The 27,992-nt window shown below is 38.3% G+C and overlaps 1 protein-coding gene across 2 annotated transcripts; it reads left to right on the top strand.

Annotated features, from left to right (window-relative positions):
* Positions 1–799: 799 nt before the first annotated feature.
* LOC117338832 (non-structural maintenance of chromosomes element 4 homolog A-like) lies at positions 800–26,828 on the top strand. Of its 2 annotated transcripts, none has more exons than XM_033900189.1 (11): positions 800–997; positions 2,491–2,571; positions 3,105–3,235; positions 3,951–4,060; positions 8,027–8,132; positions 8,472–8,568; positions 10,691–10,782; positions 16,207–16,255; positions 17,418–17,509; positions 20,800–20,984; positions 24,477–26,828. In XM_033900189.1, exons 1-10 carry the CDS (start codon positions 838–840, stop codon positions 20,953–20,955), a joined length of 1,074 nt encoding a protein of 357 aa, XP_033756080.1. In that variant the 5' UTR covers positions 800–837; the 3' UTR covers positions 20,956–20,984; positions 24,477–26,828. The 2 variants fall into 2 exon arrangements, with proteins under 2 accessions (XP_033756080.1, XP_033756079.1); XM_033900188.1 differs by having other exon boundaries at positions 24,460–26,828.
* The last annotated feature ends 1,164 nt before the right edge of the window (positions 26,829–27,992 follow it).

Below are 27,992 nucleotides of genomic sequence, written 5' to 3'. Positions count from 1 at the left end.
CATATGTATGTTGAAGTTGTAACTTACGGATTTGTAGCACAAGACGGTCCGTAGTGTACCAATAAAGAAGACCTGTCAACTAATGCCAGCTCTCGTAGAAGTTAACAAGATACAATGAGGTAAGGTTACCATTAAATACACTTAAACTGTAAAAGTTTAGAGAGCAATTTTAGAATCATCAAATACACATGACAGTCGGCAGCCTTGGAAATTAGCAAGTTAACCCATCTTTGCATTGATTGCAAGCTCAGGATATAACAAATAAATTGTTACCCGCAACAGCTTATGATTAAGGAATCATATAAATGCAAAGTCATTCAAAGAAATTTGGCAAATGCCACCTAGGCGTCCTACAGAAGGTAAATCCAAGCTTAATGTGATTGATGGATTAGTTTTATGTCAATGAATCGTGGAATAAATACAGCAATTGCAATAAATTAACCCTAAGTATATATATTAATGGTGAGTGATCTGATTGAGAAGTGTTGGGGGGACCTTTCTCAAAGTTTATTTGTCTTTGTTGAATGACTACAGTACAAACAAAATATCTGACATCCATCTTTGATTTTGAAAATTGGCAAAAGTTTTCTGTACTGCATTGTTCAGAAAAAAAATGAAAAGAAGAAAGGAATATTAGAAAAGAACTGTTTCAGTATAGAAGTTAATAGAGCTGTATACCAATGAAATTAGGTAAAACGTGAACAAAAAAAACTAACAAAATTAACCGAGTTATTTGAAAAAGTTATGATGATCCGGAAAAGTGCAGAACATCTAATCTGTCGTTTCGAAATTTATTATACCTCCTAGTACTTCCGGTGTTTACAAGGAATCCAGAAAATGGCGCGTGAAAGAAATAAGCGACAAGCAGACACTCAAGATGACGATGAAACTGGTGCCGAGGAATATAACACCATGCAATACATGCAGCTTGATCAAAATAGAAGCGAGAGGCTACGAGTCCGCCATGACTACCGGGTCCTTATCGAAGACATCCAAAGTAATTTTCCAGTTTTTACGCTGGTTTCGGTTTCAGTCTCAGTTTGTTAATGTTGTGTTTTGATAAAATGATTGAAATCTGACTGCTATATGACTGTAACACATGTAATCAAATGTACCTTAGTGATCATGCGAGCTCAAACGTTTAATTATGCTTACATATAGTGTTTAAATTTAAATAGCTTAAAGTGGCCATTCGGACTCAAAAAAGGGCGGAAAGTCGAGACCGTCTTTGCTAGACAACTTTGTATTTCAGAATATTTGACGGATAACCTCGCTTCTTTTGGTCGTTATCCATTCCCAAAATGTAACGCCCTGTCCATCTCCAAGAAAAAAAATTTATTACAAATATAATCTATACAAGATTAAGATTTAAGAAATTTACACATTGAATGTTGAAATACAACTAGAGAACACTAAAGGGAAAACATTGAAAGCATTAATGAAGCACATAAAGGAATAACCTACAAGCATTTAAAAAATTAGAAAAAATGAAATAGAAATAGTGGTAGAAGGCAGTGGAAAAGAGATAACCACAGAAAAAGCAAGAGAAAAAGAGAGGTATCTATTTGGAACAGTTACACAAATGGCATCCCAGTTGTGGAGCTTCAAAGCAGATGAGGTTCAAGTTACTTCATGTATGTAGCTTCACTAGCTTGTATGCTAGAGGAACTGGACTGGGCTGAACTACAGTGGTGAGGTTGCTCAAAGTGTCTGTCTAGAGTTTGGAGGTCCTGAGTTTGAGTACCGATCTGGTCACTGCATTTTTCCTCGGTTTGGTCATTGCATTTTTCCTCTCCTGTTACATTTGGTGCTAAACTAAAATACACAGAGGGTACTTACACCTCACACCTCTAAAATTAAATGATCCGGTCTGCCATGTTACCCAGTCTACATTGTGATCTTTCATCATGAATTAATGCAATGAAGTTTGCTGGAAAAAAAACAAAACCTAGATAATCACCGTAGATCATACTAAATTGACACTACTTACTAAATAATTATAAGCTAGTAATTAACAGTAGGATTTGTGCCAGGACTACTGGTCCAGAGTAAATAAATTTACTCCTAATAGCTAGTCATTAACGAAGACAGGTGGTCACAGGTCAGTATTTATGGAATACGTTGTCTGACATATCAAACAGGAGAGGAAAAATATCTGGCACATCAAACAGGTGAGGAAAAATGTCTGGCACATCAAACAGGAGAGGAAAAATGTCTGGCATATCAAACAGGAGAGGAAAAATGTCTGGCACATCAAACAGGAGAGGGAAAATGCAGTGGAACCTGGATGATTCAGACCAAGCCTTGACTATAAAAGACTAAAAGCAAATCGAGGACTAAGTGTTCCCCTGTAAAGTCCATTCTACTTCAAACTACAGTTTGTCATAGATGTAGCTAACAGGAGTCAGTGGAATCATTCTGACAACAAGAAAACCTAAAATCAGTATTTGTGTAGCTCATTATCATGACTGCTTGTTCTGTTTGTTTCAGAGAATACACATGATATGATAAATCCAGAATCCAAAAGGCTGCAAGAAGCTTTAGATGAGGCCAACTCTCTCAACAAGGAAGGTAACCAAGACTGGAATATTGAGATGTACTTGTGATATTATTGACAAATGTGTCATATATCTTCTGTTCAGAAAAGTTGAACAGGTCATATATAGTTCCCAAAAATTTTCAGCTCTGACTTCCTAGTATGTAACTATAGTAAATTATTTGTTATAAGTTTATAACTATAGTAAATTATTAGTTATAAGTTTATAACTATAGTAAGTTATTAGTTATCAGTTTATAACTATAGTAAATTATTAGTTTAAAACTAGCAAAGTAATAGCTGAAACCATTAGACTTTAGTTTACTTTGTAATACAGAGCTTTATCCAGATGGCTGAATATTACAAGATTTCATGTTGAATGATGAAATATTTGAAAGACTTTAGAAACTGGTAAATTTTTCTACAAACACCAGATGTTAACAATTAATAATGGCATTTTGTTTAAAATTTGGTTTTCACATGTTTTTTTCTTTTACAATATGTAAGTGTGTATTAAATTGACAACTAAATATGCCAGATGTTTGATGCTGTGTTTGTTACTTTGTAGTGCGGATGCCCAGGGAAGGAGCGTTAGACTCCCAAGCAGTTCTCCTCATATCCAATCTGAGCCGACAGAAAGCAGAAGCCCTTCATACAGACTTTGTCAAATTTGAACCAGTCGAGTTTGCAGAAAAGTTGGTAGGGGATACATTCCTATCCAGGCTCAATAAGAAATGACCTTACTGAAACTCATTTGGATATTTTAGAAATACTAAAGTGAATGGTGAATTAGAAGAATAGATAAATGTTTGTTGTCTTGCCTGTGATAAAATACAGGTGTGTAATAATCCACTTGCCTGACGAATGGGGTAACCAAGTTTTGTGTTTGGGCAAGTGAAAAATGTTTGTGCGCTTGCCCTGGGAAAAGTAAGATATTGCTATATCAACATGATTTTCATGTTTGATTTCCTGAATTCTGTGTGATTAGGAATTTATCAGAATGACTATTGTAGTAGTAATATGTTGAATATATTATAAACAACACTTAGTAGTTGAAATAACTTTCTTTTCTGTGTTTGTTAATCAAATTTTCGAATTTTCTTCACAAACTTTTTAAAGACTTTTTGAGAGAAAAGAATAATAGTGGAGCAGACAGATGACTTGTAATAGAGTACAAACTTATAACATGTTCTGTCACACAGATAACCTTTGTAGATGGTGGAGACAGATGACTTGTAATGACAAACTTATAACATGTTCTGTCACACAGATAACCTGTGTAGATGGTGGAGACAGATGACTTGTAATAGAGTACAAACTTATAACATGTTCTGTCACACAGCTAACCTTTGTAGATGGTGGAGACAGATGACTTGTAATAGAGTACAAACTTATAACATGTTCTGTCACACAGATAACCTTTGTAGATGGTGGAGCTGACAGACAGATAACACCACAGAATTGGGTCATGCTTGGAACAGCAGTCCAGAAATTTTTCAAGAAATCACCAGCCTTCCACTTCATGTGTGTATGAGTGCCATTCGGCCAGGTGTATTAACTGTATGCTTGTTACTAATCTATTGCGGTACATTGTTTATTGACTGTTGAAAGGTGACAAAATCAAGCCAATTTTCAAAATATACTGAGTCAGTGGTCCATGCAACAGATATATTGTTGATTATTTTTCATGGCGCCCAATACTATTCAATAATTTCCGAAAATACAAACCTGTTGTCCAAGATAATGATATCCAAAATAGATGAATTTTAGTCTACGTTTGCTTAATACGATTTTTAGCTCACCTGGTCCGAAGGAGGTCCATTTGGCAATATTGATATTAACAACTTCTCTGGACCTAAGCAATGTATGGCATTGATATTTCAGCAGTAACATCCCTAGGCAGTTGGGATTCAGATTTATACATATGATGGGGCTGACCCACCAGGGGCCTTAGGGGTGGGGCCAAAAGGGGTCCATTTGGCAATATTGATATAAACGACTTCTTCTCTGGACCTAAGCAATGTATGACATTGATATTTCAGTGGTAGCATCCCTAGGTGGCTGGGATTCAAATTTATACAAATGAAAGGGCTGACCCCCCCAGGGTTCAAAGGGGCGGGACCAAAAGGGGTCCATTTGGCAATATTGATATTAACGACTTCTTCTCTGGACCTGGGTAATGTATGACATTGATATTTCAGTGGTAGCATCACTAGGTGGCTAGGATTCAAATTTAAACATATGATGGGGCTGACTCCAAAGGGGCCTGGGGGTGGGGCCAAAAGGGGTCCATTTGGCAATATTGATATTAACGACTTCTTCTCTAGACCTAAGCAATGTATGGCATTGATATTTCAGCAGTAGCATCCCTAGGTGGCTGGGGTTCAAATTTATACATATGATGGCACTAACTCCCCAGGGGCTCGAGGGGCGCCGTGGGGCCAAAAGGATCCATTTGGCAATATTGACATTAATGACTTCTTCTCTGGACCTAAGCAATGCATAACATTAATATTTCAGTGGTAAAATCCGTAGGAGGCTGGGATCCAAATTTATGCGAATGATTGGGCTGACCCCCTAGGGGCCTGTTGGGCGGAGCCAAAAGTGGTTCTTTTGGCAATAATTAAGATATTAATGACTTCTTCTCTGGACCTAAGCAATGTTTGACATTTATAATTCAGTAGTAACATCTCTATATGGCTGGGATTTAAATTTATACAAATGATGGGCTGATCCCCCCAGGGGCTTCAAGGGCGGGGCAAAAGGGATCAGTTGACTATATTAATTGCTATAAAGGACTTATTGCATTTTTGAAACAAGTAAGATGAAGAGATGAACACAGTCCTGATGTAAAGAATAAACCCAGGGGTCGTTCTCCACCCCCAAGGGACTTAATAGATAATAATAAATAAACCAGGTGAACGATACAGGCCCTCTGGGCCTCTTGTTTAATGTGATCTTACACTGGATGTTCAACTGGGTGTCCATTCCTTAGTTTGTACACTGGATGTCCATTCCTTAGTTTGTACACTGGATGTCCATTACTTAGTTTGTACACTGGGTGTCCATTCCTTAGTTTGTACACTAGATGTCCATTCCTTAGTTTGTACACTGGATGTCCATTCCTTAGTTTGTACACTGGATGTCCATTCCTTAGTTTGTACACTGGATGTCCATTCCTTAGTTTGTACACTGGATGTCCATTCCTTACTTTGTACACTGGATGTCCGTTCCTTAGTTTGTACACTGGATGTCCATTCCTTAGTTTGTAAACTGGATGTCCGTTCCTTAGTTTATACACTGGATGTCCATTCCTTAGTTTGTACACTGGATGTCCGTTCCTTAGTTTGTACACTGGATGTCCATTCCTTAGTTTGTACACTGGATGTCCATTCCTTAGTTTGTACACTGGATGTCCATTCCTTAGTTTGTACACTGGATGTCCATTCCTTAGTTTGTACACTGGATGTCCATTCCTTAGTTTGTACACTGGATGTCCGTTCCTTAGTTTGTACACTGGGTGTCCATTCCTTAGTTTGTACACTGGATGTCCATTCCTTAGTTTGTACACTGGATGTCCGTTCCTTAGTTTGTACACTGGATGCCCGTTCCTTAGTTTGTACACTGGATGTCCATTCCTTAGTTTGTACACTGGATGTCCATTCCTTAGTTTATACACTGGGTGTCCATTCCTTAGTTTATACACTGGGTGTCCATTCCTTAGTTTGTACACTGGATGTCCATTCCTTAGTTTGTACACTGGATGTCCATTCCTTAGTTTGTACACTGGATGTCCATTCCTTAGTTTGTACACTGGGTGTCCATTCCTTACTTTGTACACTGGATGTCCATTCCTTAGTTTGTACACTGGATGCCCGTTCCTTAGTTTGTACACTGGATGTCCGTTCCTTAGTTTGTACACTGGGTGTCCATTCCTTAGTTTGTACACTGGATGTCCATTCCTTAGTTTGTACACTGGGTGTCCATTCCTTAGTTTGCACTGATAAACATATAGATACAACTGTCCTGGGATATCTTCAGTTTTACCAGGGTGAGATTTCCTTATCTCACCCTTGGGAAAAGAAAAGCTACACATGCTCTTCTCACGTTCTCAACAATTGTATATCGTCACTTCAACAATACCATGACGTCACGGCAACAGTTTCATGACGTCAGATCGACAATTCAATCACGTCACGTCATCATTTCCTTGCATTGATGTAACGACGTCAATATTAGATACATAAGAGGGTAAAGAGGGTAAGAGAAAAATAATCATTCACCTCCATGGAATTGAGACAGGGGAATCTCAACCCTTGGGGTAAGATCATTAAGCTGCCAAACACTCACTAAGTCTCATGTTTGGCAACGTAAGAATCTTCCCCGAGGGTTGAGATTCCGCTGTCTCAACCCCATGGGGGTGAAAGATTATTAATCTCACACTGGTAAACGTGTAGATATACCTGTCCAGGGTAATAGATAAGGAAATCTCACACTGGTAAACGTGTAGATATACCTGTCCAGGGTAATAGATAAGGAAATCTCACACTGGTAAACGTGTAGATATACCTGTCCAGGGTAATAGATAAGGAAATATCACACTGGTAAACGTGTAGATATACCTGTCCAGGGTAATAGATAAGGAAATATCACACTGGTAAACGTGTAGATATACCTGTCCAGGGTAATAGATAAGGAAATATCACACTGGTAAACGTGTAGATATACCTGTCCAGGGTTATAGATAAGGAAATATCACACTGGTAAACGTGTAGATACACCTGTCCAGGGTAATATATAAGGAAATATCACACTGGTAAACGTGTAGATATACCTGTCCAGGGTAATAGATAAGGAAATATCACACTGGTAAACGTGTAGATATACCTGTCCAGGGTTATAGATAAGGAAATATCACACTGGTAAACGTGTAGGTACACCTGTCCAGGGTCATAAATAAGGAAATCTCACACTGGTAAACGTGTAGATATACCTGTCCAGGGTAATAGATAAGGCAATATCACACTGGTAAACGTGTAGGTACACCTGTCCAGGGTAATAGATAAGGAAATATCACACTGGTAAACGTGTAGATATACCTGTCTAGGGTAATAGATAAGGAAATCTCACACTGGTAAACGTGTAGATACACCTGTCTAGGGTAATAGATAAGGAAATTTCACACTGGTAAACGTGTAGATACACCTGTCCAGGGTAATAGATAAGGAAATCTCACACTGGTAAACGTGTAGATATACCTGTCCAAGGTAATAGATAAGGAAATCTCACACTGGTAAACATGTAGATATACCTGTCGAGGGTAATAGATAAGGAAATCTCACACTGGTAAACGTGTAGATATACTTGTCGAGGGTAATAGATAAGGAAATCTCACACTGGTAAACGTGTAGATATACTTGTCGAGGGTAAGGTGGGATATAGCTGTGTAATAATCCTATGTTACAGACTTGTGTATATTTTCTTACACAGGGGAGGATCTTTTGAGAGATTAGCTGTTCCTAAAATAGGCAACAAACGAGTGCCAAAGATGAAAGAAAAGGACAATTTACAAGAAAAGGCCACAGTTCCTAAACAGGTACGAAGTGTTATGTGATCGTTCTTATACACTCTGATGTATGATGGCCACCATTTCCTCTAACATGGACATATCACACCCTAGCCTGCCACTTTGTCATATTCTAAAATTGGGTCATTGTAAACTTTATCTGACCTTTTAACTTTGACCTTAGTAAATATTTTAAAGTTTTCTGGGCCATATATGTAGGAAAATCATACATATTGTATGTCATAGTCAAGCCATATAATGTACCAATATTGGGTTAACTGCTGTTATGTATGACTTCATACAAAAATTGCAAGGTATCCAGAAAATGTGAAGAATATTTAAAATGACCGAGACGTTTTTTTTCTGCAGTTGAACAATTTCGGAGAAGGAGGAAAGAACGAGGGCACGACACAGGAGGTGGAGAGGCTGTTTGGTCTCCTTAAGAAGTTTTATAGAGACACAAACAGTAAGAAGTGGCCATTAGCTGTCAAACTATCTCTCACTGTTAAAAATTTAGAATATTCCAGATCATTAGCTGTCAACTATCTCTTACTGTTAAAAATTTAGAATATTCCAAATCATTAGCTGTCAAACTATCTCTCACTGTTAAAAATTTAGAATATTCCAGATCATTAGCTGTCAAACTATCTCTCACTGTTAAAAATTTAGAATATTCCAGATCATTAGTTGTCAAACTATCTCTCACTGTTACAAATTTAGAATATTCCAGATCATCAGCTGTCAATTCTCAACTTTATACTTGTTATCCAATTGTAAGGATGTCTTGGTTGACCATTAAAAACTGATGACTCTGATGTAAACAGACCTGGCCACCATCAAATTGTGACGACATTGTAGGGTTAGTGGTGTGTATGATGACATTGAAGGGTTAGTGGTGTGTATGATGACATTGTAGTGTTAGAGGTGTGTATGATGACATTGTAGGGTTAGAGGTGTGTATGATGACATTGTAGGGTTAGTGGTGTGTATGATGACATTGTAGGGTTAGAGGTGTGTATGATGACATTGTAGGGTTAGTGGTGTGTATAAGGACATTGTAGGGTTAGTGTTAGTGGTGTGTATGATGACATTGTAGGGTTAGTGGTGTGTATGATGACATTGTAGGGTTAGAGGTGTGTATGATGACATTGTAGGGTTAGTGGTGTGTATGATGACATTGTAGGGTTAGTGGTGTGTATGATGACATTGTAGGGTTAGAGGTGTGTATGATGACATTGTAGGGTTAGTGGTGTGTATGATGACATTGTAGGGTTAGTGGTGTGTATGATGACATTGTAGGGTTAGTGGTGTGTATGATGACATTGTAGGGTTAGTGGTGTGTATGATGACATTGTAGGGTTAGTGGTGTGTATGATGACATTGTAGGGTTAGAGGTGTGTATGATGACATTGTAGGGTTAGTGGTGTGTATGATGACATTGTAGGGTTAGTGGTGTGTATGATGACATTGTAGGGTTAGTGGTGTGTATGATGACATTGTAGGGTTAGTGGTGTGTATAATGACATTGTAGGGTTAGTGGTGTGTATGATGACATTGTAGGGTTAGTGGTAGTGGTGTGTATGTAGGATTAGTGTTAGTGGTGTGTATGTAGGATTAGTGCTAGTGGTGTGTATGTAGGATTAGTGGTAGTGGTGTGTATGTAGGATTAGTGTTAGTGGTGTGGTGTGTATGTAGGATTAGTGTTAGTAGTGTGTATGTAGGATTAGTGCTAGTGGTGTGTATGTAGGATTAGTGTTAGTGGTGTGTATGTAGGATTAGTGTTAGTGGTGTGTATGTAGGATTAGTGTTAGTGGTGTGTATGTAGGATTCGTGTTAGTGGTGTGTATGTAGGATTAGTGCTAGTGGTGTGTATGTAGGATTAGTGTTAGTGGTGTGTATGTAGGATTAGTGGTAGTGGGGTGTATGTAGGATTAGTGTTAGTGGTGTGTATGTAGGGTTAGTGTAAGTGGTGTGTATGTAGGATTAGTGTTAGTGGTGTGTGTGTAGGATTAGTGTTAGTGGTGTGTGTAGATTGGTAGGTTAGTTAGGTAGTGTTAGTTAGTTGTTGTGTATGTTTATTGGATTAGTTGTGTTGTGTGTATTGGATTAGTGTATGTGTAGTGTATGTAGGTTAGTTTGGTGTGTATGTAGGTTATGTATGTAGTGGTTGTGTATGTAGGATTAGTGTTGGTGGTGTGTATGTAGGATTAGTGGTTAGTGGTGTGTATGTAGGATTAGTGTTAGTGGTGTGTTATGTAGGATTTTAGTGTTATGGTTTGTTGTAGTTAGTGTTAGTGGTGTGATGTGATTAGTGTTAGTGTGTATGTAGGATTAGTGGTAGTGGTGTGTATGTAGGATTAGTGTTAGTGGTATGTATGTAGGATTAGTGGTAGTGGTGTGTATGTAGGGTTAGTGTTAGTGGTGTGTATGTAGGATTAGTGTTAGTGGTGTGTATGTAGGATTTGTGGTAGCAATTTGTATGTAGGATTAGTGGTAGCAATGTTTATGACGACATAACATCCCGTGATATCCATGTTTTTGTTAATAAACAGTCATGTACATCCATATTTATGTTTCTGGTTTTACAGATCAGCCTATTTGCTATTTTGAGTTTGTACTGAATCCAGATTCCTTTGGGCAGACTGTTGAAAATATGTTTCATGCTTCATTTCTTATCAGGGTGAGTTATATACATGTAATTAGATCTGAAACAAGTTAATTTATATACATATTGTATACATATTATATACATGTAATTATATCTGAAACAAGTTAATTGATATGCATATTGTATACATATTATATACATGTAATTAGATCTGAAACAAGTTAATTGATATACATATTGTATACATATTATATACATGTAATTAGATCTGAAACAAATTAATTGATATACATATTGTATACATATTATATACATGTAATTAGATCTAAAACAGTACATTGATAACCAAAAAAAGGCATTTAGATTGTTTGAAAATATGTCAACCAGGCAAATCTCGTCGAAAATGGGTTTCTGCATGTGCTGCGCGAGTTTTCATAAAACATTCAGCATTGACAAGTATGATAATACAATTACCATATTTATAAATATCAGATGAAACTTGGAAGACACAAATCAAATACTGATCTTTTAAATTAAATCTTAAATTAAGAACAAACGATTGGGTCTGCTCATAGACTAAGAATCTTATTTCGATTTTGTTAATCTGATGATAACTGCCTCCATTGTACCAAATTGTGGCCGTTATCACCATGCACATTTACGGCATTGAAAAAGCCAAATGTAAACAGAACACAGGTAAGCTTAGCAGATGCTGCAGAACTTCAAATATATCACAAACAGTCCGATATTTGCTTCGAGATCTGGATACTGATAGGGAAGAGATGATGCACTTACCTTATTAAGTGACGTAAGAACATTAGAAAAATATGACGTGAGGATTATTAAAATATTGAAATGTCAATATTATCTCTTTTTGAGACATTGTTTGAAAGAAAATAAGGCCAGAAAGGTTCTCAAAATCAATAAATTTGTTTGATGAAAACTTAATTAACTTGACTGCATCATTTATTGAAATATTAAAAAAATATGTAAGAACTGATGATAACTACTGCCTGACAATAATAACCTCCATTGCTCTGTATAAAATTCCAAATCTAACTAAAAGATGTTTTTAGCTTGTCTCTTTGAATCTGATGATGGTGAGCTATTCAAATCGCCTTGCGTCTGTGGTCCGTCGTCCCTCCGTCAGTCAGTAAACAATTCTTGTTATCGCTATTTCTGAGAAAGTATTTAAGGGATCTTTCTGAAATTTCATATGTAGGTTGCCCTTAGTCCGTAGTTATGCATATTGCATTTTAGGACCAATCAGAAAACAACATGGCAGACAGGCAGCCATCTTTGATTTCGACAATTGAAGTTTGTTATCGCTATTTCTCAGAAATTACTGAAGGGATTTTCTGAAATTTCATATATAGAATCCCCTTGATCCCAAGTTGTGCATATTGCATTTTGGGATTGATCAGAAAACAATATGGCCGACAGGCAGCCATCTTGGATTTTGACCATTGAAGTTTGTTATCGCTATTTCTCAGAAGGTACTGAAGGGATCTTTCTGAAATTTCATATGTAGATTCCCCTTGGTCCCTAGTTATGCATATTGTATTTTTGGACCAGTCGGAAAACAACATGGCCAACAGGCAGCCATCTTGGATTTTGACAATAGAAGTTTGTTATCGCTATTTTACTGGGTACTGAAGGGATCTTTCTCAAATTTCATATGTAGGTTCCCCTTGGTCCCTCGTATTGGATTTTGGGGCCCACTGAATGGGACAGAAACCATTATCGCTAAATCTCAAATTTTATACCGTATATAGGTTCCCCTTGTTTGAAAAGTACTGGAGGGATGTTTCTCAATTTACACAGATTAGTAAGAGGAAGGTAAAAATAGAGAGAAGATCAATCTGACATGGACCTATAAAGATCATTCAATGGTGGGCGCCAAGATCCCTCTGGGATCTCTTGTTTAAGTGTTGAAAGGTACAGTCAAACCTGCTCTAACGACCCCCTGTATATAACGACTGCCTGTCTATAACGACCGGTTTTAAGATTCCCCGTGAGATTTTACTATATAACGACCCTCTGTATAGCGACTACCTGTCTAATGTGGCTAACGACCGGTGATTTCGGAACGGCGGTCGCTAATTTGTTTTCTATAGCGACCGATTTCTGTCAGCCATCTTCTGCTCTCGGCAGTCATCCCTCATAAAATCCCCGGAAAATTCAGACACATCGACCCTGGCTTGATTATACAAACAAAGGACCACCACAACCCTGGCCTGAGTATATAAACAAAAGACCCCTACCACCTGTTAGACTATAATTACTGTAGCTGCCCTGGCCTGGGGCTCGGTAAGAGAGGAGTCGGGTCACCATGCGTGTCGGTATTACATTACAACTGTGCACAGGTGGCTTCATTTGACACGGTCAGTTAATTTTTTGATTACAACTAGGATACATCACTTCAATAACAAACACTGGTCATATCTCAACAAGATTTACTCACATGAAAGCCAATAATGCCTTTCTTAATCGTAGCTGTCGGTACTAGCGTTTGTACTGCCGCCATCTTTAATTAGTCAATACTAATAAACAGTCGTAAACTGACACAAATATCCGGATTTCAATTTGGGTCAGAAAAAAAAAAAAATTGGTTTTAAGAAGTAAGACTATAACACAAAATAATTAGTAGTAACACAAATATAATTAATTGATTAATTATTGTGTATTCTTTTTCTTTATTTATGAAAGAAAGGGAGATAATTTGATAGATACATATAGCATTATTTCAGAACAAAATATTTTTAGAAAATGATCCATAAGACCATATTGAGTTATATTTTGTGTTTGGGTCCACAAATCATTAAATATTAAACCCTTCAGATTTATAAAGTTTATGCATTTATTTAAATTCTGACTGGTCTTCTGAATGCCCTGTTCAATGACAATTTATTTATGGCAGGTTTAAGTAAATTGGTTGGTGCAATAATTTTGACCTGTCTATAAAGGCAACCTGTCTATAGTGACCGTTTTTCTGCCTCCCCTTGGGCGGTCGCTATAGACAGGTTTGACTATATTGATATTTGATATTAGGGTCTCTGCAGGTTGTACTATTCCCTCCAAGAATCAAACTAAATGATTTTTTTAGGGGGAATCCTGCTTTTTGACATATTTTGGACTTCGACAAATAAGGTTTTGGTGCGAGTGTTGAAAGGCATTAACACGTTGGAACTGAAAGATTTTGGAAAAAACCTGCTTTTTTTTATGTTTTTGACATTATTTGTTATTTATTGACAGACATTTGTGAGACAAGCTATGCTGTTCTACAACAGCTGTTGTATACAGTCTATTGTGATGACAAACAAAATGGCAATATTTTGGCTTATTATATGGTACTTTTTTAATTAAATCACTTCCATTCATGGTTCCTGTTTGTCAAACATGAGTCTTTCCGTTGGGTAGATATTTTACTTTTTTTAGGTCATCTGACCCGAAGGGTCAGGATGACCTATAGTCATCATGCTTCGTCCGTCGTCGTGCGCCGTCCGCCGTCTGCCGTGCGCCGTGCGCCGTGCGTCGTGCGTAAACTTTTCACATTTCAAACTTCTTCTCAAGTTCCACCAGTGGGATTGAGCTGAAACTTGCCTGAAATGATCCTGAGATGGTCCTGACCAAGTGTTGTTATTTTTCGGGTAGGTCCGAAATCCAAGATGGCCGCCATAGCCGCCATTTTGAAAACACATTTTAAACTTCTTCTCATGTTCCACCAGTGCTATTGAGCTGAAACTTGCCTGAAATGATCCTGAGATGGTCCTGACCAAGTGTTGTTATTTTTCGGGTAGGTCCGAAATCCAAGATGGCCGCCATAGCCGCCATCTTGAAAAACACATTTTAAACTTCTTCTCCAGTTCCACCAGCGCTATTAAGCTGAAACTTGCCTGAAATGATCCTGATATGATGCCGACCAAGTGTTGTTATTTTTCGGGTCGGTCCGAAATCCAAGATGGCCGCCGTGGCCGCCATCTTGAAAAACACATTTTAAACTTCTTCTCCAGTTCCACCAGTGCTATTAAGCTGAAACTTGCCTGAAATGATCCTGATATGATCCTGACCAAGTGTTGTTATTTTTTGGGTTGGTCTGAAATCCAAGATGGCCGCCATAGCCGCCATCTTGAAAAACACATTTTAAACTTCTTCTCCAGTTCAACAAGTGCTATTGGGCTGAATCTTGCCTGAAATGATCCTGATATGATCCTGACAAAGTGTTGTTATTTTTCGGGTCAGTCCGAAATCCAAGATGGCCGCCATAGCCGCCATCTTGAAAAACACATTTTAAACTTCTTCTCCAGTTCCACCAGTGCTATTAAGCTGAAACTTGCCTGAAATGATCCTGATATGATCCTGACCAAGTGTTGTTATTTTTCGGGTCAGTCCGAAATCCAAGATGGCCGCCATAGCCGCCATCTTGAAAAACACATTATAAACTTCTTCTCAAGTTCCAGCAGTGCTATTACGCTGAAACTTGCCTGAAATGATCCTGATATGATCCTGACCAAGTGTTGTTATTTTTTGGGTTGGTCTGAATCCAAGATGGCCGCCGTGGCCGCCATCTTGAAAAACACATTTTAAACTTCTTCTCCAGTTCCATTGGTGCCATTGAGCTGGAAATGGGTGAGGATGTCAAGGAAGGCTAGCCAACATAGTGTTGTTATTTTTTCGGCCTCGTAAAAACTTTGAAATGGCAGCAATGGGGGCCATTTTGTAACATGATTGCGCAATCATGGTTTTCCTGAACAACACCTATTTCAAACTTCTTCTCAAATTCCATCAGTGGGATTCAGCCCTAACTTACCAGAAATTATCCTGAGATGGCCCTTACCAAGTGTTGTTATTTATCGGGTCGGCCAGAAATCCAAGATGGCCACCATGGCAACCATCTTGAAAAAACATTTTAAACTTCTTCTCCAGTTCCACTGGTGCCATTGAGTTGGAAACTGGTGAGGATTTTAAGGAAGGAGGGCCAACAAAGTGTTAATATTTTTCCGCCTTGTAAAATCATTGACTTGGCAGCCATGGTGGCCATTTGTAACATGATTGTGCAATCATGGTTTTCCTGAACAATGCCTATTTTAAACTTCTTCTCAAATTCCCCCAATGGAATTCAGCTGTAACTCTAACCAGAAATGATCCTGAGATGGTCCTTACCAAGTGTTGTTATTTATTGGGTCGGTCAGGAATCCAAGATGGCCACCATGGCAAACGGCGCCACTATATACTTGCTACAGAGAATACATACTTCAATTATATAAGGTTTTTAATTTAGAGTCAGATGACCGTTAAGGCCCCTGGGCCTCTTGTTTTGTACCATTTCAAGAAACTGGGTTCTGCTTAACTAAACCCAATTTTTTAAACATTGTCAATACAATGTTATACTATTAGAGAAAAAAATCAACACAATCAATTGTTTTTATTTTCGTTCCTGGCTGTAATCCGAAGAATTAAGTAAATTGCTGATATTTAATGTTTTATTATTGACAGGATGGTCACGCTCGTATTTTCCTGGATGATTATCGGCTTCCCCTAATTGGTACGTACAACCTTCAATATATTAGCTGTGTTGATAGGTGCATACATACCTTCCTGATATAAGTGGTGTAGATATGAGGGCTGATTGATATGTTGTGAGCCTCGTATTGAAGGAGGTACTCCAGGATGTTCTTTTTAAGTCCTACTATTCTCTGACTATATAGGGCCGTGTACCCAAGGACTGGTCTCATTTGGTTAGTTTATATCGATGAGGTAGCACTCTAAAGTAAGCAAGACAAGCAGCTTTTGCAAAATGAACAAAATCAGTTAAGGTTAGGGGTGAAAGAGTGTCATTGCCATAGCTGCCATTCACGATTGTAGATTTAAATTGATTGAGCATCCGCCTTATTCACCTAATCTTGCTCGATCAGACTTTCATCTATTTCCAAAACTGAAAACAGCTATTTCAGGCAACCTCACCCTAACATGTAGTGGATGACTTTCTAAACAGCCAAAAAAAAGGAGTTCTATAAAAGTGGCATTGAGGCCCTTGAACACCGCTGGCAAAAGTGTATAGATACTGAATGGGATTATGTTGAAAAATAATATGCATAGATATGTCTAGCAAAATTCTTATCCTTCAATATTAGGCTCACAACTTATCAATCAGCTCTCGTAGTTATGTACAACCTTCCTGAGACAACGGCTGAAATTCCTCTTTTGTCAACTGATAAAATATCCGACAGAAATTCTTCTTTTGTCAACTGATATAATATTGGACAGAAATTCTTCTTTTGTCAACTGATGTAATATCAGACAGAAATTCCTCTTTTGTCAACTGATATAATATCGGACAGAAATTCTTCTTTTGTCAACTGATATAATATCGGACAGAAATTCCTCTTTTGTCAACTGATATAATATCAGACAGAAATTCTTCTTTTGTCAACTGATATTATATCGGACAGAAATTCCTCTTTTGTCAACTGATATAATATCCGACAGAAATTCCTCTTTTGTCAACCGATATAATATCGGACAGAAATTCTTCTTTTGTCAACTGATACAATATCAGACAGAAGTTCCTCTTTTGTCAACACATTGATCTGTCATTTAGATCATTAATCATCGAACAAAGGGAAGTAATTATAAAGTTTTGATGTCAGAATCATATCAGTTCGAAGTTTTTGGTTTACTAAGTCTGTGATATCTTCTGTGTTTAGAGCCAATCAGTGACAGAGAGAGAAGTGAGGAGGCGTTTGACAAGATGGCTAAACACCAAGCAATCCTGTCGATCACACCAGCCGAATGGAAGGCAAGTCTAAAATTTCTATACAGAACTTAGATATAAAAATATTATCCCCAGAATTTAGATTAATATTAAGAATTTTTTAGCTCACCTGCTGCAGACCTCAAGTCTTTTATAACCTTTCATTTGTAACTTACAGACGTCTAGTTACATAGGTAACTTACAGACGTCTAGTTACATAGGTAACTTACAAACCTCTAGTTACATAGGTAACTTACAAACCTCTAGTTACATTGGTAACTTACAGACGTCTAGTAACATTGGTAACTTACAAACCACTAGCTACCTTGGTAACTTAGACGTCTAGTTACATTGGTAACTTACAAACCTCTAGTTACCGTATTTGACCTTATAAGGGTGCCCCCCCATTTTACATGAAAAAATCTTTGGCTGCATATGGCGTCATGATCATGGTGTTCAGAATTAATAAAAAAATATATATGATACAGTTACCATTTTCAGATTTTTTTGTCCAATTAAAATCACAGAATTAAATCGCACAAGCACTTCAAAAAATTGTCACTAACGTTGAACGTATCAACTGCAACACAACCACGGGAAAAACTTAAATAAAGGCTAATGGCCAGGACTGGTACAGTCGTAGTAATCATCAGCGTCATTCATATCACTGTCAGGAGTCATCGCTGCTTTCAGAAAGTTCAATGTTTACATTATGCACATCGGCACTTGTGTTTTCATAAACAGCTTGCACAACATCAATATCAACTTGATCGAAGCCTTCAAACATCTCATTTCCGATTCCGACTATGCCATGAATATATCGTCTTCTGTTCCATCTAACGCGTTAGTTATTCCACATTTTTAAATGATTTTCGAATAATTTCTGGTGTTATATTTATCCAAGATTCTTTGATCCATCGGAGAATGATTTTATTTAGATGGCAGGACTGCCGATTTCCATGTGCAGTAAGGCTCACTTCTCCATTGAACAACCATTCGTCATACTTTTCAGCGAATGTCGATTTAAAAGGTCTATTCCATGATACATCATGATCAGCAGGCTGTAACTTGCTTGTACAGCCACCAGGAATGTAGGCAAGATCAGTATTACATCTTTTCCTAGCAATATCTTTGACCATTTTCTGTGAGATGACCTCTAAACGTGTCCCATACAAGTAATCGCTTGTCCATGTTACTTCTGCCCACACGGTTTTCAGCCACAGTGAAATTGTGTTTTCGTCTGCCCATGATTTCTTCCCACTACCACATATGTGCACGATGACTCCACTAGGGATATCGGTCTTCGGTAGGGGTTTAACTCCAGATAACAAGACGAAAGGTGACATTTTTGTTCCATCTGCGTAAGCCGCTAACATTACCGTAAGGCTTTCTTTCTCATGACCCGTAGACATTACGCTTACACTTTTACTTCCTTTGATATCAAGGGTAGATTTTCCTGGCATTTCCATCCAAATGAAGGTCTCGTCCATATTGCCGATGCATTTTAAATCATAATTATGAGACCGTCCCATTCTGTTAACGAAACGTAGGAAATAATCAATGCGGTCATCTATAGCTGATACACTTTTTTGGGCAATGTGTGTTGTTTGTCTCATGCTGATATTGTGTCTTTTTTTGAAACATTCGAAACCATCCGCTTGAGGCTTTGAAAGACTGACAACCGTTTTCTCTATGTAGTCCAATCGCCTCTGTTTTTAGGGCCTTCCCAGTAACCCGGACACTGTTTTTAGGGCCTTCCCAGTAACCCGGACACTGTTTTTAGGGCCTTCCCAGTAACCCGGACACTGTTTTTAGGGCCTTCCCAGTAACCCGGACACTGTTTTTAGGGCCCTCCCAGTAACCATAACACTGTTTTTAGGGCCTTCCCAGTAACCCGGACACCGTTTTTAGGGCCTTCCCAGTAACCCGGACACCGTTTTTAGGGCCTTCCCAGTAACCCGGACACCGTTTTTAGGGCCTTCCCAGTAACCCGGACACCGTTTTTAGGGCCTTCCCAGTAACCCGGACACCGTTTTTAGGGCCTTCCCAGTAACCATAACACTGTTTTTAGGGCCTTCCCAGTAACCCGGACACTGTTTTTAGGGCCTTCCCAGTAACCCGGACACTGTTTTTAGGGCCTTCCCAGTAACCCGGACACTGTCTTTAGGGCCTTCCCAGTAACCCGGACACTGTTTTTAGGGCCTTCCCAGTAACCCGAACACTGTTTTTAGGGCCCTCCCAGTAACCCGGACACTGTTTTTAGGGCCTTCCCAGTAACCCGAACACTGTTTTTAGGGCCTTCCCAGTAACCCGAACACTGTTTTTAGGGCCTTCCCAGTAACCCGGACACTGTTTTTAGGGCCTTCCCAGTAACCCGAACACTGTTTTTAGGGCCTTCCCAGTAACCCGGACACTGTATTTAGGGCCTTCCCAGTAACCCGAACACTGTTTTTAGGGCCTTCCCAGTAACCCGAACACTGTTTTTAGGGCCTTCCCAGTAACCCGGACACTGTTTTTAGGGCCCTCCCAGTAACCCGGACACTGTTTTTAGGGCCTTCCCAGTAACCCGGACACCACTCTCGCGATGTTCCTGAAGCCAGTCCATCAATTTAATGTCAATATCCAGACTGCGCACTTTTCTTCCGCCACCTGTCAATTTTTTTCCTTTTCTTTTCACTATTGATGATTTTTTCCTCATTTTTTCACCACGCTTAAGACCTTAAGACTGCCTGGTGCTGCCTATAGTCTGTTTCATAAAACTTCGGAATTACTAACTTTAATAAGGGCGCCCCGGTGGTCAATTACCCGCGCCCTGCTTCCTTATTAGGTCAAATATGGTACATTGGTAACTTACAGACGTCTAGTTACATTGGTAACTTAGTCGTCTAGTTAAATTGGTAACTTACCTAGTTACATTGGTAACTTACAAACCTCTAGTTACCTTGGTAACTTACAGACCTGTAATAGCATCGGTAACTTACAGACCTCTAGTTACGTTGGTAACTTACAGACCTGTAATAGCATTGGTAACTTACAAACCTCTAGTTACCTTGGTAACTTACAGACCTGTAATAGCATTGGTAACTTACAAACCTCTAGTTACATTGGTAACTTACAGACCTCTAGTTACCTTGGTAACTTACAGACTTCTAGTTACCTTGGTAACTTAGACGTCTAGTTACATTGGTAACTTACAGACCTCTAGTTACATTGGTAACTTACAAACCACTAGTTACCTTGGTAACTTACAGATCTCTAGTTACATTGGTAACTTAGTCGTCTAGACCTCTAGTTACCTTGGTAACTTACAAACTTCTTGCTTTGTGTTAATACAGGAACTCATTGAGGTATATAAAATCGAGATTCCTCTGATTCCCACCCGAGACCAGACAAGTACAAACAACTCAATGACAGTCATGAGGAAGTCTACATCCAATGTGGCTAATTCTTCTACTCCATCCTCATCCCGGAACAGTCGTGGAAACAGCTGAGATTACCTCACAACACTGTTATAATACAGGTAAGGTTACCTCACAACACTGTTATAATACAGGTAAGGTAAACAGTCGTGGAAACAGCTGAGATTACCTCACAACACTGTCATAATACAGGTAAGGTTACCTCACAACACTGTTATAATACAGGTAAGGTAAACAGTCGTGGAAACAGCTGAGATTACCTCACAACACTGTCATAATACAGGTAAGGTTACCTCACAACACTGTTATAATACAGGTAAGGTAAACAGTCGTGGGAACAGCTGAGATTACCTCACAACACTGTTATAATACAGGTAAGGTTACCTCACAACACTGTTATAATACAGGTAAGGTAAACAGTCGTGGACACAGCTGAGATTACCTCACAACACTGTTATAATACAGGTAAGGTAAACAGTCGTGGAAACAGCTGAGATTACCTCACAACACTGTCATAATACAGGTAAGGTTACCTCACAACACTGTCATAATACAGGTAAGGTAAACAGTCGTGGACACAGCTGAGATTACCTCACAACACTGTTATAATACAGGTAAGGTAAACAGTCGTGGGGACAGCTGAGATTACCTCACAACACTGTTATAATACAGGTAAGGTAAACAGTCGTGGAAACAGCTGAGATTACCTCACAACACTGTCATAATACAGGTAAGGTTACCTCACAACACTGTTATAATACAGGTAAGGTTACCTCACAACACTGTTATAGTACAGGTAAGGTAAACAGTCGTGGAAACAGCTGAGATTACCTCACAACACTGTTATAATACAGGTAAGGTTACCTCACAACACTGTTATAATACAGGTAAGGTTACCTCACAACACTGTTATAATACAGGTAAGGTAAACAGTCGTGGAAACAGCTGAGATTACCTCACAACACTGTTATAATACAGGTAAGGTAAACAGTCGTGGACACAGCTGAGATTACCTCACAACACTGTTATAATACAGGTAAGGTAAACAGTCGTGGACACAGCTGAGATTACCTCACAACACTGTTATAATACAGGTAAGGTTACCTCACAACACTGTTATAATACAGGTAAGGTTACCTCACAACACTGTTATAATACAGGTAAGGTTACCTCACAACACTGTTATAATACAGGTAAGGTTACCTCACAACACTGTTATAGTACAGGTAAGGTAAACAGTCGTGGAAACAGCTGAGATTACCTCACAACACTGTCATAATACAGGTAAGGTTACCTCACAACACTGTCATAATACAGGTAAGGTAAACAGTCGTGGACACAGCTGAGATTACCTCACAACACTGTTATAATACAGGTAAGGTTACCTCACAACACTGTTATAATACAGGTAAGGTAAACAGTCGTGGAAACAGCTGAGATTACCTCACAACACTGTCATAATACAGGTAAGGTTACCTCACAACACTGTTATAATACAGGTAAGGTAAACAGTCGTGGACACAGCTGAGATTACCTCACAACACTGTCATAATACAGGTAAGATTACCTCACAACACTGTTATAATACAGGTAAGGTAAATAGTCGTGGAAACAGCTGAGATTACCTCACAACACTGTTATAGTACAGGTAAGGTAAACAGTCGTGGACACAGCTGAGATTACCTCACAACACTGTCATAATACAGGTAAGGTTACCTCACAACACTGTCATAATACAGGTAAGGTTACCTCACAACACTGTTATAATACAGGTAAGGTAAACAGTCGTGGTAACAGCTGAGATTACCTCACAACACTGTTATAATACAGGTAAGGTAAACAGTCGTGGTAACAGCTGAGATTACCTCACAACACTGTTATAATACAGGTAAGGTAAAAAGTCGTGGTAACAGCTGAGATTACCTCACAACACTGTTATAATACAGGTAAGGTTACCTCACAACACTGTCATAATACAGGTAAGGTTACCTCACAACACTGTTATAATACAGGTAAGGTAAACAGTCGTGGAAACAGCTGAGATTACCTCACAACACTGTTATAATACAGGTAAGGTTACCTTACAACACTGTCATAATACAGGTAAGGTTACCTCACAACACTGTTATAATACAGGTAAGGTAAACAGTCGTGGAAACAGCTGAGATTACCTCACAACACTGTTATAATACAGGTAAGGTTACCTCACAACACTGTTATAATACAGGTAAGGTTACCTCACAACACTGTTATAATACAGGTAAGGTAAACAGTTGTGGAAACAGCTGAGATTACCTCACAACACTGTCATAATACAGGTAAGGTAAACAGTCGTGGAAACAGCTGAGATTACCTCACAACACTGTTATAATACAGGTAAGGTAAACAGTCATGGAAACAGCTGAGATTACCTCACAACACTGTTATAATACAGGTAAGGTAAACAGTCGTGGAAACAGCTGAGATTACCTCACAACACTGTTATAATACAGGTAAGGTAAATAGTCGTGGACACAGCTGAGATTCCCTCACAACACTGTTATAATACAGGTAAGGTAAACAGTCGTGGAAACAGCTGAGATTACCTCACAACACTGTTATAATACAGGTAAGGTTACCTCACAACACTGTCATAATACAGGTAAGGTAAACAGTCGTGGACACAGCTGAGATTACCTCACAACACTGTCATAATACAGGTAAGGTAAACAGTCGTGGACACAGCTGAGATTACCTCACAACACTGTTATAATACAGGTAAGGTAAACAGTCGTGGAAACAGCTGAGATTACCTCACAACACTGTTATAATACAGGTAAGGTTACCTCACAACACTGTTATAATACAGGTAAGGTTACCTCACAACACTGTTATAATACAGGTAAGGTAAACAGTCGTGGTAACAGCTGAGATTACCTCACAACACTGTTATAATCCAGGTAAGGTAAACAGTCGTGGAAACAGCTGAGATTACTTCACAACACTGTTATAATACAGGTAAGGTAAACAGTCGTGGTAACAGCTGAGATTACCTCACAACACTGTCATAATACAGGTAAGGTAAACAGTCGTGGTAACAGCTGAGATTGCCATCCTAACACCGTCTTTAGCACAGATAATAGTTATCAAATCCTAAACCTTGCAGGATCACCTAACATTGTGTCTTACGCATATCAAGATGATAAACTGATCTATATTTAGACATGAACTAAATGGAATGGAAATAGTTACGGAAGCATACAAGAGATAATTTCAATATCAACATACTAGTAATATGTCTTCAACTTCTAACCCACAGTGTTAACATATACTGTTCATGTGCAAAATTTTGAACTATCTGAAAACTATCATTCTATATCACAAGATATGATTAATCATAGCCACATTTGTTTTAAACTACATACTCTAAATTTGATGTTGTTTTAAATAAATAAACATTTTTAATCGCCATTTGGTGGTCAGAATGACCTTTTCATTGTTGATCGGCTGTTTAGAATGAACTAATAACAACTGAATAGTTTGTGAAATTGGTGGTCAAACTGTTTGTATTTAATACACGGACATGTTCTATTTCAGACTTCCACTGTTAACAGGTGACCATATGATGTCGAAAGGGAGACAACCAGGCTAGTCCATTGTTTATTATTCAGGATTGAGGAGTCACAGGTGACCCTTGAGAAAACAGTAATTCTGCTAATGGAAAACTCATGGAAAGATTCCTGTGTTTCCTCGGCAGATGACTCGAACAGCTGGTGTTTCCTCCTACAATGAGATTTCACTCAATGTGCCAAATCAGAGATGGACACGCAGCATGCTCCAAGGAGTGTGTAGATATTTAAACAGCGTATAGGTTATGTTGTAATGAGGAAAACTGTATCTACTGAGCCCTTGTGTTGGGTTCTTACTTCACTAAGACCCACACAAACTCAGATAATAGATTTCCATTGTTACATCTATTTATTTGTTCAAATAAATGTTGATAACTTTTTTACTCTGTGTTATACATCAGATTCATTGTTATGTGCCCACCATGAAGAAGTTGGAGGTATACTGTCCTCTGTCACAAACTTGGTTCAGTAGTTTTGTATAGTTTGATTTAATTGTGATAAGATGCTTATATTCTGATGAAACTTTCTTTTGAGGTCAAACAATACTTTGAGCAGTCAAAATGGAAAATCAAATCATTTTTTTTTCAAAGTTGGACAGGTTTTGAACATCACACAACTTCAGCAGTTGATCATGTCCTCGTTAACAGTGATACGCTGTCAATGTTTGGGTTGATCATGTCCTCGTTAACAGTAATACACTGTCAATGTTTGGGTTGATCATGTCCTCGTTAACAGTGATACACTGTCAATGTTTTAGTTGATCATGTCCTTGTTAACAGTGATACACTGTCAATGTTTGGGTTTATCATGTCCTCGTTAACAGTAATACACTGTCAATATTTGGGTTGATCATGTCCTCGTTAACAGTGATACACTGTCAATGTTTGGGTTGATCATGTCCTCGTTAACAGTGATACACTGTCAATGTTTGGGTTGATCATGTCCTCGTTAACAGTGATACACTGTCAATGTTTGGGTTGATCATGTCCTCGTTAACAGTAATACACTGTCCATGTTTGGGTTGATCATGTCCTCGTTAACAGTAATACACTGTCCATGTTTGGGTTGATCATGTCCTCGTTAACAGTGATACACTGTCAATGTTTAGTTTATCATGTCCTCGTTAACAGTGATACACTGTCAATTTTTGGGTTGATCATGTCCTCGTTAACAGTAATACACTGTCAATTTTTGGGTTGATCATGTCCTCGTTAACAGTAATACACTGTCCATGTTTGGGTTGATCATTTCCTCGTTAACAGTGATACACTGTCAATGTTTGGGTTGATCATGTCCTCGTTAACAGTGATACACTGTCAATGTTTAGTTGATCATGTCCTCGTTAACAGTAATACACTGTCCATGTTTGGGTTGATCATTTCCTCGTTAACAGTGATACACTGTCAATGTTTGGGTTTATCATGTCCTCGTTAACAGTAATACACTGTCAATGTTTGGGTTGATCATTTCCTCGTTAACAGTGATACACTGTCAATGTTTGGGTTGATCATGTCCTCGTTAACAGTGATACACTGTCAATGTTTAGTTGATCATGTCCTCGTTAACAGTAATACACTGTCCATGTTTGGGTTGATCATTTCCTCGTTAACAGTGATACACTGTCAATGTTTGGGTTTATCATGTCCTCGTTAACAGTAATACACTGTCAATGTTTGGTTTATCATGTCCTCGTTAACAGTAATACACTGTCAATGTTTGGTTTATCATGTCCTCGTTAACAGTAATACACTGTCAATGTTTGTGTTGATCATGTCCTCGTTAACAGTGATACACTGTCAATGTTTGGGTTGATCATGTCCTCGTTAACAGTAATACACTGTCAATGTTTGGTTTATCATGTCCTCGTTAACAGTAATACACTGTCAATGTTTTAGTTGATCATGTCCTCGTTAACAGTAATACACTGTCAATGTTTGGGTTGATCATGTCCTCGTTAACAGTGATACACTGTCAATGTTTGGGTTTATCATGTCCTCGTTAACAGTAATACACTGTCAATGTTTGGTTGATCATGTCCTCGTTAACAGTAATACACTGTCAATGTTTCGGTTTATCATGTCCTCGTTAACAGTAATACACTGTCAATATTTCGGTTGATCATTTCCTCGTTAACAGTGATACACTGTCCTTGTTCAGTTGATCATGTCCTCGTTAACAGTAATACACTCAATATTTCGGATTATCATTTCCTCGTTAACAGTGATACACGGTCAATGTTTTGGTTCATCATGACTTGATATTTGATGTTGATGTTTTGTGAAAGTTTCTTTGGAGTTATCATTGATGTACAGCTAGTCAAATTGGGGGGGGGGGGGGGGGGGGGGGGATAAACAAAAGCTTCATAAGGTAAACACAGGTAAAGGATGTTAAAATGGTTGTTATTAATTGACAGAATTTGTAACCTGAATATTTGTTTATTGAAAGCTTTGCTGTTCCGGTTTCCACAAGATGGTGCTTTTCAAATTAGGAGATATTTAAATCCAGGCATCCTTCTGTTAATGTAGATTGTTAAGACATTTAAATTTGGTAAGAAACGAAACATATTATGAGACATTTGATATATATCTCATACATGGAATTACACAATAGCTGATCAAGTTTTTCTGTTGACAGACCGTTTCTTTCAAACTCTACTTGTCGCTATTTCAGTAAAACATCTAGCCAATGGGGCTTCTCCAGGTTTGTGAACAGGAACCACTGAGAGAAGTGAATAAATTCAATTAATAATAGCTGCATTTTCTTCGACAGCACACACCACGCATAGATTTTTTTCTGGATCCTTAGGGTTTAAATTTTACTGTAATAGCCCACAGAAATTGAATTATTGGGCAGTTTCTTTGCATAGAAGCTTGTACACCACTGAATATCTCCTTTCTGTGATATTTTTGTAAATTGGTAAATACATGTGTATGAGTAACTATAGCATGTGGATTTTTCTTACCAAACTCATGTCCATATTAATGTTGAGTGGAACTGTTCTATGGTGACATACATGTTCTTCAGAGTTTTGTCAATAACTAACTACTACTGTACTTTATCCGTGTTGTGATATTTTTGATGTACATATTTTTTAATTTAAAAAATAAAATTTAAATGTTGAATTCATTTTAGTTGTACATGTAGACTTGCCAAGTCAAAACCAACTTCAGCTAATGAGATCATGGTTTGTCCAGAATTTTCGTATTTCTCAACCTTCTCATGCATTTCTGCTTCAAACTTCTACTTGTTTTGAATCGAGGTGATTTTGAGTTTATGCCATACTGTGGCGTCCGTCCATCCGCCAACGATGGACTTTTCATAACCGCTGATTGAAATTTAACAAAATTTGACTGGAAGCATTCTTATGTGGTAGTAATTCAAAATTGTACAAACTGGGGCTGAGGGGCGGGCCAAAAGGGAGCAATTTGACTATATTGCTTTAAACCAATCCAAGATGGCTGCCTGTTGGCCATGTTGTCAGGTTGGTCCTATACAGAAATA

The sequence above is a fragment of the Pecten maximus genome, chromosome 12 (assembly GCF_902652985.1).
Source record: "Pecten maximus chromosome 12, xPecMax1.1, whole genome shotgun sequence".
NCBI lineage: Eukaryota > Metazoa > Mollusca > Bivalvia > Pectinida > Pectinidae > Pecten > Pecten maximus.
This window is presented reverse-complemented; position numbering and strand designations above follow the sequence as displayed.

What these genes read in the sequence shown, in the direction of transcription:
- LOC117338832 (XM_033900189.1), top strand. Translation starts at nt 838, where the DNA reads ATGGCGCGTGAAAGAAATAAGCGACAAGCAGACACTCAAGATGACGAT. An exon ending in AGGCCACAGTTCCTAAACAG is followed by an intron (nt 8,133 to 8,471) that starts GTACGAAGTGTT and finishes TTTTTTCTGCAG; the next exon opens with TTGAACAATTTCGGAGAAGG. An exon ending in GTTTTATAGAGACACAAACA is followed by an intron (nt 8,569 to 10,690) that starts GTAAGAAGTGGC and finishes CTGGTTTTACAG; the next exon opens with ATCAGCCTATTTGCTATTTT.